General features: G+C 33.1%; 1 protein-coding gene across 1 annotated transcript in view; it reads right to left on the bottom strand.

Moving 5' to 3' along the window:
- Positions 1–327: 327 nt before the first annotated feature.
- Positions 328–20114, bottom strand: part of LOC133189990 (two pore potassium channel protein sup-9-like) — a 33559-nt gene continuing 13772 nt past the window's right edge. The window contains exon 3 of the mRNA XM_061325447.1: positions 328–3200. Coding sequence (XP_061181431.1) covers positions 2398–3200 — 803 coding nt within the window. The 3' untranslated portion in view covers positions 328–2397. The remainder of the gene's footprint in view (positions 3201–20114) is intronic.

The following is a 20114-nucleotide window of genomic DNA, read 5'->3' as shown; positions in this document are numbered from 1 at the left end:
ATTTTCATATGTGTCACAGCACTATTGATCTGGTTCACGGTGACCGGGGCAAGTATTATCTGACCGTCCGAACCAGGCGTATGACTGAGAAATGATCATGAACTTGTAACCAGCTGTCCACGTCCAATGATTATTGTGAAATGGAAAAAAATGTACATTAATTCAGAAAATCAAGATTACAAGATTCTACATCAAAACTGCTGAACTTACCTACATCCAATTCATCTCTCCGGTTGAGAACGATCTAGAATCTTGCTTAGTACCACATTGATATACCTTAATCATGTTCTTATTTATTAAAAAGTAATTAAAAAGACAGTGAACATGTTCAGCAACTTTGTATAAAAATTTATTTGATTTCAAAAAATATGAAAAAGTTCAGCCCTTGTTCACACATGTTATGGTTATGGAAGAAGGACACATTTCAAAATCCTGCTTAGGAAAAGAGGTTAATCTAACAATAAATAAAAATCACAGACAAAATTATTAATAACATTTTTCATAACTTGAAAGTTACGCACTACCAGTACAAGGTCAAAAAAAAAAAAAAAATATGATGCAATATTCAGCATCCACATTGTCTTCTACAAATATTTAGAATTTTTCCATTTAAATTGTCATATACACAAATTTAATTTGAAAAAATCTAAATTTTTGTAAAGGGCAATATTATTCTTCCTACGTTAATATTATAAAACAAAGGTTTTCTTGGAAAAAAATTAAATAAGTGAGTGAATTATTTGATAATTATCTATATAGATAAAATGCACAAAATTGTACTGCATATTTACCTTTAATGAGTCATGCAGTCTTGAACACGGAGCATTCTCAGATAATTGAAAAAAAAACATATACGAGAAATACAAACCCTTCCCAAAAAGAAATTCTGCTTATATTTTGATTATAAAAATGTTTATTCTAAACCAAGTATTAAAAATTCTTTACCCCGTAACGATTTTAGTCAAGAATTGAATCATTACCTACAGTGCCTGGTTCTTCTTATCAAAGTTGAAAGAAGAAATGGCCGACATATTGAACATAAACTATCAGTATATTGAAACTATCACCATATCCTTCATGAAGATATGGACATAAAGTATTATTTATGAACAGTGTTTACCCATCTCACTTGTTTTCTTCTTTGATATTCTTAGTCTGCAACATTTGGATGCCATATGTCACAATGAAATTAGAAACAACATACCAGCGAATACCCAGTTCAAAAGATACAGGATATCATAATATCAATGGATCGAAGAAATGATCAGAGACCAAAAAAAAAAAAAAAAAAAAATCACCGTCATATGTCCCTTTGATATAAGAAACTTTTCATACTATCTAAATTTAAGAATATATTTGATACATAGGGCGTTGTTACAAAATATCATTAATTAGCCTTCTCTTAATGTCATTAACACAGTTAACGGTTCTACTTTTCACTAATTTAACAAGAACATACAGAAAAAAAAACGTTTCAGTCATTCAATTCCGGCTTGCTATCGCACACATACTCTTATTGCTGTAACAATTCATCAACTCCCACCATTCATAACGACCAGTAAAGAATATTGCAATATATAAAATAACAACGAAACGTGGAGTATTATAAAATGGAGAAAAAAGTGTTCATAAACAGTGAAGCAAAAACTTGCAAAAGGTAAATGGAAACAAAATTTTGAAACAAACGTGAAAGCTACGTATATTTCGTTTTTTGAAAACAGCTATTAAAACCTATTTTAATTCTGGCATTTTCTTTAAACATCTAAACCAGGAAGTCAGATTAAATTCTAAAGGGGGATATTTCACGAACATAATTTCATTCCCAAAATCCGCAGTGAGTTACAGGAGAGATCAACACAGTTTCAGTTTATTTTTTCCTCAAATTGTTAAAGTTTTTAGAAGCGTTTTGTCTTTTTTTTTTTTAATTTTTACTGTATAGAAAGATATTCAAATACATATATGTATCCCTTGAGTTTTGACAACGCATTAACTACAATTCAATGATCTCTTCACTATAGTTTGTGTAATATTTATATATCCCGACAGGTCAAAGACAATTTATGTTTAAAAATAGAAATCATGGTGATGGCCGTTAATTTAATAAGATACTGGTAAATATAGAGCAATACACGTTTGTCCATAAATATTTACACGTCACCGTGTTATGTACGCAATCGCAACCGTCTCCCAAAGCGTCAGCAATTCTCTGTATACATTCTAGGATATAATTAAGAAGGTCAACATACTAAGAATGCAAAAATAGAATCTGGCTGAATGGTTACATGATATGATAACGATAACTGGATAATTTTCGCACACATTTCAGTACCAGTGTAAAAATATATATTAAATAATTCCCCACTCAATTTTTGTGATATGAAGTCTTCAAATGTAAATTTATACCGATGCCCTTTTTGAATTAATATGTTGAAAATGTAAGACTGAATTGGACTCGACGTCTGACATAAAGTTATCGTCTTTGCCAGAACTGACACTGTGCATCGGTAAAAGATGCGAAATTTTCCCTGGAAGCCGAGTAACTGTGTATCGGTTTTTATTCTTCCGCAGATTGTAGCATGAACATGAGCACACGGACGTAACGTCATTTAATTCTGGATTTTCTTGAGCACCTGATACAACATTGCCATTGGAAGTTATGACGTCACCTTCCAATCGTACTGCAGTCTGCGCAGCCGCAGCTGCTTCTAACTCGTCCCTTTGTTCGTCTTCGGTATTCATCGTTAAAAATCTTAATACTAAAAGGTTCATTGCTGCAGAGATGACCGTTAATCCAAAGAGAATGAATATCAAACTAAAAGTCACATATTGTGGATTGTCCTGCAGCGCATTGTTGCTCTGTAATGCCACGTAATCACCGAATCCAATGGTGGTCAGCGTGATAAAACAATAGTAGAAGGCGTCTAAATACGACCAGTCTTCGTAGTAGGTAAAAACAACCGCCCCCACGGTCAAAAATAAACAGGACAAAATACAGGCTACCATAATTAGGTTTGTCTGCGAAACTTCACAATTTTTTCTCCTGAAGCATTTTTTGATTTGTTTGAGAAGAAACGTCACAAATGTGTTGAGACGTTCACCGACACTTTGGAACATGATGAGACAAAGAGGAATCCCCACGAGAGCATACCACATACAGAAGATTTTCCCGCTGTCGGTCTGAGGGGTGCTGTGACCATAGCCTGCAAAAGACATTGAAATAAGAGAATTGCTGATATTTCGTGTAAAACACCAAGACTATTCCTCTGTGCTCTAGAGGAAAGCTTCGATAAATTTGATAAGGGAAATTGTTCCTCTACAAGTCAATTTCTAATCTTTTTGATTTGCATTTTGGGTAAATACACTTCACATGAACAAAGCTATTTTTTCATTAAAGGATTTTAACGATCAACGTTAATGTTAAAATAATCATTATGACGTGGCCATTTTTACCGCGGTTTTACTATGCATAGTACATGTATATATGTGTAGATTTATGCAAGATTTGATAAATACGAGTCTGAAATCGCTGATGCCGCACCACATTTTCAATTTAAGTTTTATAATTGATCACAGAATAGGAAAAGATGATACCATTTAGCGTCAAGTTGAGAATAAAAGTACTGACACAGTATTAAAGACGGAATCAAATTAATAATTTTTACGAATTTATAAACTCCACAACTGCTGCAGATTTTCATGACACTAACATAAAAAATAATTCCAAAATTTAAATTAAATTAAAATTGAAAATTTATCATTGTATCTATGAAGTTGTTGGACCTTAAACGATGGTCAGAATTAAACAGAGTTCGAATAAATCTGACACCAACTGATGTAAGAAAACGTTGATATCATACTGTCTAACTTTATAGTCTGGTTCCCTCCCCTGCTACTAAGTTGTCACACGTGAAAACTCAATGGCGGGGCGGGAAACAACTATAACCTATCTGAGTACCGTAATTTGTAATCTCGTTCAACCAGACGCTCATCTTTCTACATTAACTCCGATGAGCAGAGAGTTGGTCTAAAAATACTATTGACGTGTGCGACACATAAGATTTTTTAACAGCGGAACTATATACACGTATAATGCATTTGCTTTTATTTATATACTGCAAGTGTAAAATGAGAATAAACGTCCTACAGATATCTTATTTCTATATCACCATTTCGTATCAATGACATTGGGCTTAAAGGACATTGGTTAATTCAATCCAGTAAGCTTATAGGCAGATTTACAATCTGGAAACCAGAATCCCCTGACGAGACTGTAGTTCTATTTTTAGTTACAATGTCAACACCGATTGTTCAATTGAAAACCGATAAAAAGGATTGTGTGTATCTAAGTGAAGTCCACTTGTGTACTACGTTTAATAAAATCGGACCAGAACTGTAGGATGGGTAGCATTTTGATAGAAATTCTTTGAAATTCCTATTTTTAGTAACCATGGTGACACCATTCATCGAAATTAAAAACTCGTAAACACAGTTATGTGTCTGAGTATAGTCTACTTGTGTAGAAATAAAGTTTCAATCGATTCAAATCAAAACTGAAGGAAAAGTAGCTTTCTGAAAAAAAAAGAAAAGAAATCAGAAATGTCAGAAATCACAGAAATTTCTATTAGTAATCATGGCAACGCCGTTCGTCAAATAAAAAAAAAATATACAAAATTATCTCTTAGTGTACTCTACTTACCTGTGCGTACCCATTTATATTGAAATCAAAATTAAACTGAAGGAGTAGCATTTTGAAGGAATTTCACAAAAATTTCTATTTTTAGTAACCATGGCAACACATCAAAATCAAAAACTTCAAATAAAACGCTCTGACAGTGAAAACAATGTTACATTAAATCTTCTACAAGCATGAATCAATGGCTGATGTATATTTTAGCTTCGATTATCAAATTTGAAGCAGTAGTAATTAATTCAATCGACAAAAGAGATTGAACTGTTGTATGCAAATAAAACATCAATGCCTGCAAAATGCCGATAAAGAGCAAACAACTCCCTCGTGTCCTAAATAATTTATCGATGCACACCTCCAAAATCGTTCACTTCAATACACTGTGTTTTGTAATTGATGAATGAAAATAATTGAGAAATATTTTTCCCTACGATTGATGAGAGACACTGGCTAGAGTACTAAAAGTCTTCAAACTAAAATCGTGCCATGTTCGTTCTTTCATCTTGAATATATGAAAGTCCGCGAGAACAATGGGTGTGGGCACCATTGCTAGCCTCTTACAGTATTTGTCTTCCATATGGTTATAATACCTTCTCAAAAACAACGACGCCAAAACAGAATTCAAAATAGCTTCACATACATTTTTGTTTCATGAATGTCTAATCGATTGTTGATGGAAAAGTAGTGAATGTTGCATATATCCTGTTATGCTATTATATATAAAAATTATCTTAGGGAGGTTCGCTAAACTTCTAGATCGTAAAATTACAATGTAAGGTCTCCTCGAAAAAGTGCATCACGTGCAAACCGCGCGATAAGCGTTATGCGGAATATCCTCTTGATCTTCAGAAGCTTTTGGCGAATGTGTCATCACAGCATTTCAAAATCCATTCCTCGACAATTATGACATCCCTCAGAGTAACAAGAAAAAAGCATTCTGGATGCCTTCACTCGATGAACGCAATTACAGATAGACAATTAGATTACGGGAAGCCATTTTTCTGTCAGATGTCGTACAAAAGTCGTCCTCTTTTTCCTTGTACTGTGGGCATATAACATGCCATTAATAGAACACTCAGGTTGAGCTGAGTTCACCAACTATCTGAAGAAGCAATAATACATAAAATATATATCGCTAAACCTCTATATAACAAGAATACGAGTAAACTCCCTACACACATAACGTTGCGTGATTCAAGCTTGTCCACCGTTGAATTGCATGGGGGAAATGATTACATCAGGTACACGGCATTATTATACTTCTTGATTCGTTTCAACCAAAGGCTATTCCGAATGACTATTATTTGGTAATGAATAATCAAAAAGCAGTCTAGCGATTGAGGAGTTGATTGGAGGACAAAAAATAGTTTGGTTTTGTATTCCCATGATAATAGTACTTTTGTGCGTTACAGTCTATTATATAAACAATGACGATTCTTATTTTCATTGATATTTTTCACGGTTCTTAAAAATTTCATATAGTGTTTTGACCATAGGTACCGTTCACGGTAGCTCAGTCGGTAGAGCGCTCGCTCCGTGATCGGGAGGTCGTGAGTTCGAATCTCGGCCGCGACAGACCTAAGTCGATAAAAAATAGGTAGCAACTGTTCCTTCGCCATGCGCTCGGCACTTTGGAGTGAAAGTTGCGGGTCTTTCGGATGAGACCTTAAAAACCGAGGCCCCGTGTCACGGCAGGCGTTGGCACGATAAAGATCCCTCACTGCTCAATGGCCCTGAGTGCCGAGTAAAGGTCAAAATTTGAAGCCCTTCACCGGTATATGGTGACGTCTCTATATGAGTGAAAAATTCTCGAATGGGACGTAAAACAATATACAATCAATCAATTGACCATAGGCGAGTGTTCTGTTTAATATGGTTGAACTGTGTTTAATGTTTAGAGAAAACAGACTTGCTCAATATTCCAATTAAGTCATTCTGACTTTGTACATATATTGCATCACAAATCAAATATAAAGATACAGGATGTGGGTCGCCCTGCTTCTGTTCTCATATTGCATGTTCACCGCCGTAGTGTTGGCAATTTTGTTGATGCTGTACGGTCATACACAAACACCCTGCCACGCCGTTATTACTTCCTGGTTAATTTCTCAGACGCTGTAACCTGGTTTTTCTTCATAACTAAGATTTCTGTTTATTTGTGAATAGGTAAACATTCCCAACATTAAGTACATTTCTGCCTTTATATTTATGTCGCCTGCAGAGCAGAGCGACACTTAGGGATCACTTTACACGGCGTCTGTCTGTCCGTCTGTCACGCCTTATATCTTGAGAAATGTAAAAGGTATGGATTTGACCAAAACTAGAGCTTTTGTAAAATATCATGATTACCAACCTCTTGGCCTTTCAATCTGACCTTTGACCTACTTTTCAAAATAATAATGCCGACATACAGCTCTTTTTTAAGCATTTGAGAGGGAAGTCTATGCTATTTAGCATGTGCACTGTTTGTCATAAGACATTGTGAAAAGTTCCATTTGACCTTGACCTTTGAACTACTTTTCAAAAATACCCCGAACTGTTAATTTATCTTATGTTTTTTGAATTTTGAGACGCAGGGCTTCGAGAACTAGCATACACCGTTTAGAGGGATTTTTTTAGTGGGGTGCTAATTTTGGCTTATTTTAGCGGATTTGTTTTAGCCCGCTAAAATTTTAAACACTAATTTTTGCACCCATGCTTATAACTATTGAATACAAGAAAAATAACTTTGATCAGTCTGTTGTTAAACGTTATATATTTCATCTGGTATTGGTTTTTACTCAAACTCTTGCTTAAAGAGACACCGTGACGTTAAAGGGGGAAAATTGAAAAAAGTAGAATTTTTGCATAACACATGCACATTTTGTTAAATTCTTGAAGATATTAGGTTTCAGAAAATAACAGGTTTTAGAACCTAAAAAATCTACTTTTATGGAGAAAAATAAAAGTAAAAATAATTTTTGTTTGCCCCAACACAAAAATATTGCTTCACTTCTTCCTCTTTATTGTACGCATGCGCAGAAAAGTTGAGGAATTTACCATGGTGTCAATTCCATAGATATAAATGTCGGATGACCGCTCCAATTCAATGTTGTTTACAAGTTTCACGCTAAGAATAAGTCCCGTGACCTTGACATTGTTGACATTGACAATAACAACTAAGCGATAGATCTACAAAATTTGCTTTTCCGGGACTTACATTTTGCAGTCTTTTCCTGCTTTACAGTGCAGTTGAGTTGTCAAAACTTCGCTTTTTCATATTTCACATAAATCTTTTGTTTTATTATATAATACAATTATCTTAAAAGAGACATGATTTTGACTCATTATGTAACTTTAAATAGGTATTCAAACGAATATTAAACGTACTGAAATTCATCTAAAATGTGGATGTCCTCTCTTTAGCAAAGTCATGGAACTCCGTGTCCGCCAAAATTATTGGCATACCTTTATGCAAACAAAATGCCAAGTTTTACATCCGCTATACGGTATATTACATGTTCTGTACTTTTTAGCTCACCTGAGCCAAAGGCTCAAGTGAGCTTTTCTGATCAAAATTTGTCCGTTGTCTGTCGTTGTTGTTGTAAACTTTTCACATTTTCATCTTCTTCTCGAGAACCACTGGGCCAATTTCAACCAAACTTGCCACAAAGTATCCTTGGGTAAAGGGGATTCAAGTTTGTTCAAATGAAGGGCCACGCCTTCTTCCAAGGGGAGATCATTAAGAATTTGTGAAAAATTAATGGCATCATTAAAAAATCTTCTTCTCAAGAACCACTGTGCTTGAAAATATGAAACTTATGTGGAAGCATCCTCAGGTAGTGTACATTCAAGTTTGTTCAAATCATGACCCCTGGGGGTCGGGTGGGGCCACAATGGGTGATCAAAGTTTTACATAGGAATATATAGGAAAAATCTTTAAAAATCTTCTTCTCAAGAATAGCAAAGCCATGATTGGTCATATTTACATGGAAGCATCTTCAGATGGTGTAGATTCAAGTTTGTTCAAATCATGACCTCCGGGGGTCGGGTGGGGCCACAATGGGCGATCAAAGTTTTACATAAGAATATATAGGAAAAAATCTTTAAAAATCTTCTTCTCAAGAACAGCAAAGCCACGATTGGTCATATTTACATGGAAGCATCCTCAGATAGTGTAAATTTGAATTTGTTCAACTCATGACCCCTGGGGGTCTGGTGGGGCCACAATGGGTGATCAAAGTTTTACATAGGAATATATAGGAAAAATCTATAAAAATCCTATTCTCAAGAACAGCAAAGCCATGATTGGTCATATTTATATGGTAGCATCCTCAGATAATGTAGATTCAAGTTTGTTCAAATCATGACCCCCCGGGGTCGGGTGGGGCCACAATGGGCGATCAAAGTTTTACATAGGAATATATAGGAAAAATATTTAAAAATCTTCTTCTCAAGAACAGCAAAGCCATGATTGGTCATACCGTATAACGGGTATTTTCTGCTGTTGTCATATTTTTGCGGAATTTTGCGGATAGGAGAAATCCGCAAAAATTACAAACGCAAAATATTTTTTTCAATATTCATTGATCGAGATATTTTGTACATGCATTTATGATAAGTGGTGCGTATGTCTGACAGGGTTCTCATTAACGTAAGAACTTGCGTACTGGAGACAGCAAAATTATTTGGAACGCAAGGTTTTTAAAATCGATGCGTCCGCAGACTCATGAGTGGCCACATCCTCGTTAACGAGAAAATCTGTGTGTCATCGAAATTCGAAGATTTTAGATGTCAGGATTTGTCCAAAACATATTGAATCAAAACCTTCCTAGCTGTAAATAATATCAATTAAATAAGTTGATACAAAAACATCTTTACTTGTACCTATTTCGCAATTATTAGTCCAAACTCCGATAGCTGCAAACAACACGTGGTAGCTTTTCTTTTTTAAACATGTTTTATATTGAGACAATAATTACTGCTTGTATACACAATGTGCTCGGTTGTCTCGTGAATTTCACCTAATGCATAAGACTGACAGGATTAGTTACGCCTCAATGCACATGACACCTGTGATTGTTAACCGTCAACTTTTGGGTACTTCAGTATGCAACTGTTTGTTTTAGCTTAAAATATAAACACCAAATTAATTTTGATGGCAGTTAACTAGAAATGTATTTTAGAATATGGCTTGGATGCATTTATTATCATTATCTACATATATTTAAATACTAGTATCTTAATAAATCGCATAAAACGTCTGTTAGAATAAAGATTTGTATTGTTGTTTGGGTGGACTGACACTGCATTAATTCATTTCAATTGGTACTTGAAATATTTTTTCAAAAACTAACGGAAAGATAGTAGTTTAATTAAGCATAATAGCTTAATACCAGTTTTCATGCACCTTTGATCAATATGTCTTAATAAATTTATAAAACGTAAACATGACAGCGTTCTGATAATTCATACAGTTTAGTGCATGATCATACCCCGTAAATAAATTTTTGCGGTATAGTGCAACCGCAGAAATTGAAAACGCAGAAATTAATTTGCAACCTTTTAGGGGTTAAATCGCAAAAATTTCCAACCGCAGAAAATACCCGTTCTACGGTATTTACAAGGAAGCATCCTCAGATAGTGTAGATTCAAATTTGTTCAAATCATGACCCCTGGGGATAGGGTGGGGCCACAATGGGTGAATTAAAGTTTTACATAGGAAAACGTAGTAAAAATCTTTTTAAAAAACTATTTCTTAAAAACAGCAAAGCCATGATATGCATATTCATATTCATATGGAAGCATTCTTAGATAGTGTACATTCAAGTTTGTTCAAACATGACCCCTGGGGGTCGGCTGGGGCCACAACGGGTGATCAAAGTTTTACATAGGAATACATAGGTTAAATCTTTAAAAATCTTCAACTCAAGAACAGCAAAGCCATGATTGGTCAAATTTAAATGGAAGCATCCTCAGATAATGTAGATTCAAATTTGTTCAATTCATGACCCCCCCCCCAACCCCCCCCCCCCCCACTTTTATATTTAAACTTTTCAACTTTTCAAGACTGAACTGATTTCTGCTTTTTTCTAGCCATAGTGCTCAGGTGAGCGATGTGGCCCCTGGGCCTCTTGTTAAACTATATGATATACAGAAACAGAACTTTAAACACTGATTGGTAAACCAAAATGGGTCGTACTTCGAATAAAATTGCATTGTATACATAAAAGTCGCGTCATCAAGCTACATGTAACACTAATGATGCGGATAGCACGTGACCTGCGTGCACACATTGATAAAATTGTATACATTTCAGTCAAGACAGACTGAAATCTCTTCTGTGGAATTGTTAATATTAAATACGTATACATAAAAGGCATAAATATTCGTTTTACCTTTTAGGGTTGAAGAATCACATTTTTATTTGATTGTCACACTTAACAAATACTTTTCTGTTGCAGTCTTACTTTCTCTTTGCAGGTAATTATATGAACGACAATATTGGTATGCAAATAATTAGTTGACCACTATTAGATTTATTTTTATCTTTAATGATGCCATAGCAGGCGACACATACGTTCCTTGGAACACTCTAGCTGAATAATTTCAGATTGGAGGAAAAAAGTATTTTGTACACGAATATACATGTGTGTTTATATATAGAAAGTTTCAAAATTCATTTTCAGTAATATTATTATGCTTCCTGTCAGTTTGTCTCTATATAATCAATACCCAACTATTTTCGCATAGCGTACAAAGGATTTATATAGCGTAAGCATACTATGCCGGAATAGTGCACGGCTCTCTTTTCTATAGAAAATGTATTGACACCCATGGTATATATCGAACTCAGAATCCCAAGAACCTCAGTCCAACGCGCTACTGATTATGCCATATACACCGTTACAATACGTAATGTGTTTTCAAGTATATATAAACTTACTTTTCATATATTTGACACAAAACAAGAAATAAATGAATATCATTTCCAAAACATTGATATTGACTTAATCAATAACCGACCTTGCAAAGCAACATGAACTGGTACTTCGGAGTCATTAAAACGCTTTTTGTTATAACGCTTAATTAAAGAATGTTCAAGAAAATTTTCATTTAGATTGAATTTCTGCAGACAAATTTATTAAATTGTCGTATGCATACAACAGTTAGTTGTTATTAATTAGCTTAATAATTATAGCAGTGTTATTATTTGAATCTACTATGTCAAAATAGTCAGGGTTTGTCACATAATGCAATCGCCTACGGCTCGTGCACGTATCAAACTCTAACTACTACTTCGACATACCATATCCAAAAAATAACATTTTCATATATAAAAAGAATATTTAAATTGATTGAATATACTAGTAATACGTTTAGACACACATAAATATTTCAAAATTGGTTTTTACTTTTTTCAGCAAATGAGTTAATTAAGATTAAAAGTAAATAACATCGATTGAAACCGTCAAAGGTGACGTGAAGGGAAAACCAGTCCTACTTGTTGCCCTGTTAAGTAAGTAATGTAGTTGTTTGCTGGAAAATAATAAATGTCTTGTTGATGCAATGCTCTAAACTGCAGTCTGTCTCAAGTAGATAATCTGCAGTTCACTTGTCTACGCAGCAGAAGCTATCTGAACGTGATAATAACTGGTCTTTATAGATTCATGTGAAATGGCGATGTATTTTTTTTTTTAAATAAAATACTTATTTTTTCATCATTAATCATTTCTTTCAACGCTGATAAATCAGGGAGATATATCACATAGCCAAATGTGCATAAGGTGGCCAGCAGCCTTAAATCTACATGACCAATGATGTCATTCAGCACGGGAATTCGCGTGGATATACGGGATTAGACACGTGGAATAGCTTAAACCAAGTGTGCTTGGCGGCTTCCATCGTTAGTTTCGATACAAAACTAGAGACTTGTAAATCGAAATACAATGCTATTGATCGAAAGCAAAGAAATGATCAATGATAGCCCCAGGTTCAATAGATCAGAAGTTTTATGACAATAGCAGATGTACAGCGAAGAAAACAACCAGTTATTCTTTGACTATCACAAAAAGACGGCCATAATTGCCTCACTTGTCTAGTATAAAAAGACAACCTCTGATCTATTTTTATTTTTTCCACTGTCGATGGAATAATGTTTAGCTTTGATTCACCCATGACGTAATTATACCTTGTTACCCCTCGATACGTCACACATTAACATTACATAATTACATGTACTTTCGTTGAACAGCTGATGGTATTTTGCCAATTTCGATTGCAGAACGATTTAGCAACTTTATTTGGAGTGAATTTATATTTTTCCAGTACAATACTTAAAAGCCAGAGAGAGAGAGAGAGAGAGAGAGAGAGAGAGAGAGAGAGATGAAATCATTCAATTTAAGTTGAATAATGTTGAAAGAAATGAAAATTTTTGTCATACTAGCTAAAAGTCTTTCATGTCCTCTAATTTCAGCATTATGTTTAACTCCCTTCTACTCACTTACAACAATTGCACATAAATTTCTCTATTTAAATGGACGGATTCTCTAACAGTGTGGTTCTGACGGATCAAGATAAAACATGGATCGTCAAGGATGTTTTATGAGATAGGAAAGTATGCAAAATAAACAAATCCTGTACCGAAACAGTGCAGGTACAAATGTACATCTCCCCCAAAACAGCCAGAAACTCGACAGGGGTGCCATAACTATGCTTTGTTAAAAGCAAAGTTCCCTTGTCGCTACATTTATCACGTTAACCTATGCTCAGACATAAATCTAATGCGTTTGATTTTTACGATGTTTCGGATGGTATATGTTACACATTAATTTTCTAACCGAATTATTTGACGTTACATTTTTTTATTTTATGATATTGATTACGTCACTCACTCCAAGTGAAATGCACTTTGAATGTCAAATTGATCAGATTTTGAAACAAGAAGAAGATGAAAAAATATAGAGAATCCAGATTGACTCTTAAAAAAGAGTATGAAATAAATATATCTAAAATTTCTAAATGCCAAGATTTAGGGGAAGTACAAATTATGCGATGAATTTTTGGGTCTCCAAAGATGTTCACAAGAAGAGGGAACGACTTGGAACCAGGGATATTTCTTTTTGAAAATATCATCAGAGGTACAAAATTATTCTCATATACATGCATATACTGTCGGATGCATGTGCTTAGTAATTTTAACAATAAAGTATTCCGAACCATTCCTCTCTACAATTTAATGTTGAATCGGATTTGATTTGTTTGTCATTTTTTCAACTAATTTATCAAAAATATCTATCGAAAAATAAATCCCTAAAAAGTCGAACTGAAAATGTAATCAAAACTTACGACTGACAACCGGAATAAAAAAAAATAGATTGGTGCTCATGTTCATCTTAAAGTACTAGTATCTGAAGAGGGACCCAATGCGGCAATGACGTGTACAAATGACGTTGTAGTGGGAACAGCATGAAAAAAAAACTTTTTTTTTTTTTTAAATCTTATCCGGGTTCACTGCTCGTATAGCAGTAGCCAGCTATACCCTACCTGTTCAATCCGACTGATCAGCCGCCAATTTATTTTACATGTACGTATAAAATATTTTGATTTTCAATATTTTTTAAAATTGTTTTTTCATGTTAGATGCGACTGAAGTCTTTAATTTTTATTATTTTGTTTAATGAATCCAGCTTACAGAATTTAGACTGTTTATCAAAAACAGCTGTACAGCTATCACACCCATCTCTAATCTTAATCCGGTGCTCAGCTGATCGACAGAAAAAAGAGCACCTGATAAATACATGTATCAAAATTTTAAAATGATTCTTCAAATCTCACATATGTTCTTGTGTGGGATAAATGCACTAAAACAGACAAAGTATAACAAGTAGGTTAAAATTCTTTACGTTTCTTTTTCTTCAATAATTTATTTACTTCTGTAATTCAAAAATTTGCAAATCTTGCAGAGGACATTTAACAAATGATAAAACTGATTAGCACTTAGCTCCATCAATCATTTTTCTATAAAACAACGGAAACTGAGTTGTAGAGTCAAACATTACAAGATTTTACCACCGAGAGACCTACAACGGAAGAATATATCATAGCTAGGGAACCACAAACAGTTTATTAGATTACTTCGGATGCAAGGAGTTTAAATAATAAAGTGATTATTACCATAACAATCCGGATTTCCAGGGTCTGAGCATCTGAGGAATCAGAATCGATTAATTATGTCTTTATTTTTAACTTGTTTTTATTATACTGGGTATATAATTTAATATTTCATGTTATGGGTCAGTCTTCTCCACTTTCTGCAATTCAATTATATAAAGTCTTTTTTAAGGTTCATCAACCCTCTGATAAGGGAAATAACTCTACGGGGATATATGACTATAAGGCCTAATCCTGTATAAAATTCTCAAGTAAATATGCTATTTCTGTCCAATTCTAACCGGCAAGGTATGTTGAAATTGTTTGCATTTTAGTTATGAATTAAATTTCTTTTAAAAAATCAGAAGCATTGAAGCAAAAATTTAAATGATTGAATAGATGGATGGTGAACCTTAAGCACATTTTCAAACAAAATAATATACAACTATGATAGCTATTAAATGAAGGGTTTTGGGGCGGGCTGAAGTCCAGATTTTAAAAAAATTGAAGAAACTTATCAATCAAACATAAAGATGTGTATAAAAAATTACTGACCGGATAAAACACAGCAAAATGTTTAATCTAAATGGACATTACATGCATATGACATAAATGCTAAATTGGTTACTTATAAATAGTAAGTTACCATGTGACCCAGTTGCAAAGCATAATATATTTATTTTATATAAGTTTCTAATCTTTAATTTAACAATTTCTTTTGCTTCAACTGGGCCGTTACGCATTCAGTATACACCTCACAAGAGGGTCCCGCAGTGAGTACGTGTCAGCACGTGCAACCATAAATTTTCACAACAACAAAAGAAAAAAATATGTAATGTTGACATCTGAGTCGGATTATCAAGATTAAGACGATTAAATGCACTGAAGACAACAGTGTCTGATCTCACTCGTCTGAGGGAAACAGACGAAGGTGGGCTATTATTCAATTAAAGTCTACAATGGGTGGTAGCTTGGCGGGTTTTGGTTGAATGCTAATAAACAACGCTTTGTTTATTGTCAGATAAGTTTTATGTTTTCTTATGTAAATGCTTGTAATAAAATATGTCCGTCTTAAATGTTTTATCTTGCAGAAGACTTACAAATAAACATGATAGATACAGTTCTGTATTGTAGTCACTTCTCTCTTATCTCATTGACAGCGTGATGTTTCAGTAACAGGAAACCATTCGAACACAATTTTCTTTTCTCTCTTGACGAGAATTAAAAGATAACTGCACGAGAATTAAACGATAACTGCGTGCGCAAACCGTGCATTAAAGCTAACTTTAAAGTCTTTGAAGGACGAATCTGGGTGTTTTAACATATCTTGATGTTGTAATCTCATATCTTATCTTTATAATGTTTACGATTCCTAATTGAATAGGTCAAACAATTCTAGGATTTTCATCTAATTTCATGTTTTTATAGCATAAACTCTAATTAAACTTGAAATATCGATTTCAGTTGAATAATCTTGATTTGCTGCTTATTAATTATTAAGAACTGGTATTTCAGAGAACACGACAATGTTTCTAAATTTTAAAAGTTAATGTAACCGAGAAATCTTCGACAAAACAACGAAAGTCCAATTAATATTTTAATTTATTAGTTCTTTAATTTCGAATTTAAGATATTCACAGTAAGAACTGGTATTTCAGAGAACACGACAATGTTTCTAAATTGTAAAAGTTGATGTAACCGAGAAATCTTCGACAAAACAACGAAAGTCCAATTAATATTTTAATTTTATAGTTCTTTAATTTCAAATTTAAGATATTCACAGTAAATATATACCTGGTATATTAGAGCCTAGTACAAATTCGTTACATAAGCAGCAAAAGGCTTATCATGAAATATAGATTTAATTTCATCAAAAGTGTCCGGCCTTTATTAATATTTTACTGAACAAATTTAAATATCTTATTTCTAAATATTTGAAAAATATTTATAGACACTAGCTAATAAAATTGTGTTATACCAGTAACAAAGATCCCTATGCGTGACATGGAATAGAAACAGATTGTCTTGCGCTAAAAAGCGTTTTTACCCAACCCCTTTTCATGCAAAATGGTCGTTTTTGGATCGGGAGATCTGTGATAATTATGGCGGGACTCATCTGCAGAACAATACAGAACACAGTAGTTATTGCTTAGTTGCAATAAAACGCGAAATGTTATTATCTAGATCTCGTAATTGCTTCACTGGGTTCGCTTGATATATAACAGGTCATAAATAAATGTGCCTCAGTTGTACAAGGCAATAAGAGCATAAAATCATTCAGTTTCGAGGTATAGCAGAAATACCTTCTTTTTACCAAGAAAATTTAGAAATATCTTTTCAAAATTCAGAACAAGTAACCATCGTCTTCCCATAGAGGTGGGTAGATGGAATAATGTTGAAAGAAATGAAAGAGTGTGCTATTTATGTAATAATAATCAAATTGGAGACGGATTTCATTACTTACTGGAATGTAATGTATTTTGTAATATTCGAAAAGATTTTCTGTTAAAGAAATACTATGTACATCCAAATATTATAAAATTCTGTAATTTAATGACAAATACTGACTCAGCATTCTTAAGAAAATTGTGTATATTTATCATCAAAATTTTTGACACTGTCTGTCCTCCTGTAATCTCTGCTCGTCCATAATTATTGTAAATATGTATATATGTACCTCTTGTACCATTCATATGGTTTTTGAGAGAATAAATGAATGAATACGGATTTGAAACAAAAAAACGGAAAAAAACCCCGATGCACTGAGACGCTAAACGAGGTTGGACAGGCTAGTTTGTCGTAGAGCAGTGAACGCTGGCACTTCCCCCTTTTCCTCATAAGCTTAATTAATAGAACAACACACACTAATTAACGTTCGTGATTGCACGTTTATCCTCATTAGTTTCTAAGGAAGATCAGCTCAATACATGTTCAGTTCCCTCTCGCTAACGGTAAAACTGTTTTACTTGGCCCCATTCCGTACAGAACTGTATATTGTTTGTTTGTTTTATGTTTACTGTTGTTTGCCATCAATTTCTCTTTTTGACTGTTTACAATCGATTTAGTACATGTTTTATGTCATATTGAAGCACTGCAAACTTTTTTTCCCTCTCAGTAACTCTTATGAGAAAATATTTCGTCCATATGTATAGGGCTTCCATTTTGATTAGATATTGCAGATTGGTATCTTAGAAAACCTTGATCAAAGGTCTTTTAAGGTTTAACTTTTTTAAAAAAATGAATTAACAATTTACCTGAATGTTTGCATCACGATACTCTGATATCTTAATATGACACGTCAAATGTTACAAAGTTCAAATTTTTCCATTTGTATTGTATAATTTTCTATTTGTTTGTACACTTCACAATTTGTTTTGCATAATTTTTCGTTTGAATTGTATAATTTTCCATTTGTATTTCTTGTTTTTATTTGTATTGTGTATTTTTTAAAATTTGTATTTTATAAATTTTCATTTATTGTATTGTATTAATTTCCATTTGTATTCTATAATTTTTCATTTGTATTGTATAATTTTATTTATATTCTATATTCTATTTGTATTGTATATTTTCCATTTGTATTGTATATTTTCTATTTGTTATAATACACCACCTGCATTTCATAATGTTTCAATTTGTATTGTACGTGAATTCCATCTGTATTATTGAATACAAATGGGATTCACATGCAATACAAATTGAAACAGTGTAGAATTCAAATGGTGTATTACACAATACAAATGGAAAATATACAATATTCATGATATTTGTGCTTATGTAAAGTTTGCAGTAAAATTTCAAATGATGGAGAACATTGACGAAGTATGGAATGAAAATAGAAATTACAGAATACAAATAGAAATTAAAGAATACAAATTAAAAAAAAAAATATTCAATACAAATAGAAAAAATATTCAATACAAATAGAAAAAAAAAGAAATTTTAGAATAAAAATAAAAAAGTATACCATACAAATTGTAACATGTACAATACAAATGGAGAATTATAGAATACGAATGGAAAAGATCGAATTGCAACTTTGACATGCCATAGAATTTTTTTTTTAAAGAGAACATTTCAAAATTAATCTTTATAGATGTAACCCACAAATAGCATTAATTAAAATGCTATAAAAGTTTTTTTTCCTTGTATAATTTGTAAACATGACATTTTACTCGGATGTAAATAAAAGGTGAAATCTACTGTTGGAAGAAGTATCTGTTATAAATATTGAGGTTTGTTAGGATTAAGGAGGCTGGGGGTCAACAAATTAACCATCAGATATAACTTAATTTTTTAGATATGATATCTTAAGCTGTCAACTATCATTTGGCAAACAAAAATTTTATACATTTTAGTTTTAAAATTTGATCCTTTTTGTGTATCTTTATATGGAGCTCTTCTTCTAAAGGAGATCAATATAGTCTGAAAATGGCCACAACCACCCAGCCCTCTTAAGATCTAAAAGGTTATGTTGGCTGTTTGCTATACAAACCGGTATACCACATAATGACAGAGTCCCTCAACAGACGACTGATCATGAACACTGATCATGCGGATAATCGTTCTTGTATTCAAATAACTGGTGATGCATATCACAATAGTCAAGGATTATGTATTTGAACTGCATCATCACAATGGAAATTTACCTCTAACTGTATATATCATTATCATTATCAACGACATAAGTAAAGGGAAAGCAAATTATTTAAGTCTAAGTGTTGTGTAATTCAAACACTGTTATAAGCTTGCAACGAAACATAAACCTCAACCAGTTTGTTATTACAAAGAATTGTATTAAGTCTGTTGTATGAGCTCACATATCCTAGTTATCGTGTGAAAAACTACGTCAGGAATTAAATCAATCAAATAGACTGATTTTCGAATTGTGATAAGGAATATAAGACTAATGTTTAAGACATATGCCTTCAAAAAACAAACAAACAAACAATCATACAATCGACAAAAAAAAGGACTTCATGCAAGAGTGTATTTTCCTGAGAAAGAGATCCATACTTGGAGAGGACTCAAAAAGGCTTAGCCTGCATACCCTGTATACTAACTAAAATATAAGTAAAATTAAAAAAGTTTTATAAGATTTACTTACTGACGCATTAATTAGGTAAGTAAAATAAATGAAGTCAGCAGATACATGTACTAAGCATTACTGATCCGTAATTAATATTTTTTCATGCCAATTCTTAAACTTTTTTTAAATATTGAATTTAACAACGAAATGTTTCGTCTACCTGGTCCATACATATGGCTAACGGCGGGTTTGATCGGTCAACAGGGG

The sequence above is a fragment of the Saccostrea echinata genome, unplaced genomic scaffold (genome assembly GCF_033153115.1).
Source record: "Saccostrea echinata isolate AGI-Se365-2 ecotype Australia unplaced genomic scaffold, CSIRO_AGI_Sech_v1 ptg000020l, whole genome shotgun sequence".
Taxonomy (NCBI): domain Eukaryota; kingdom Metazoa; phylum Mollusca; class Bivalvia; order Ostreida; family Ostreidae; genus Saccostrea; species Saccostrea echinata.
This window is presented reverse-complemented; position numbering and strand designations above follow the sequence as displayed.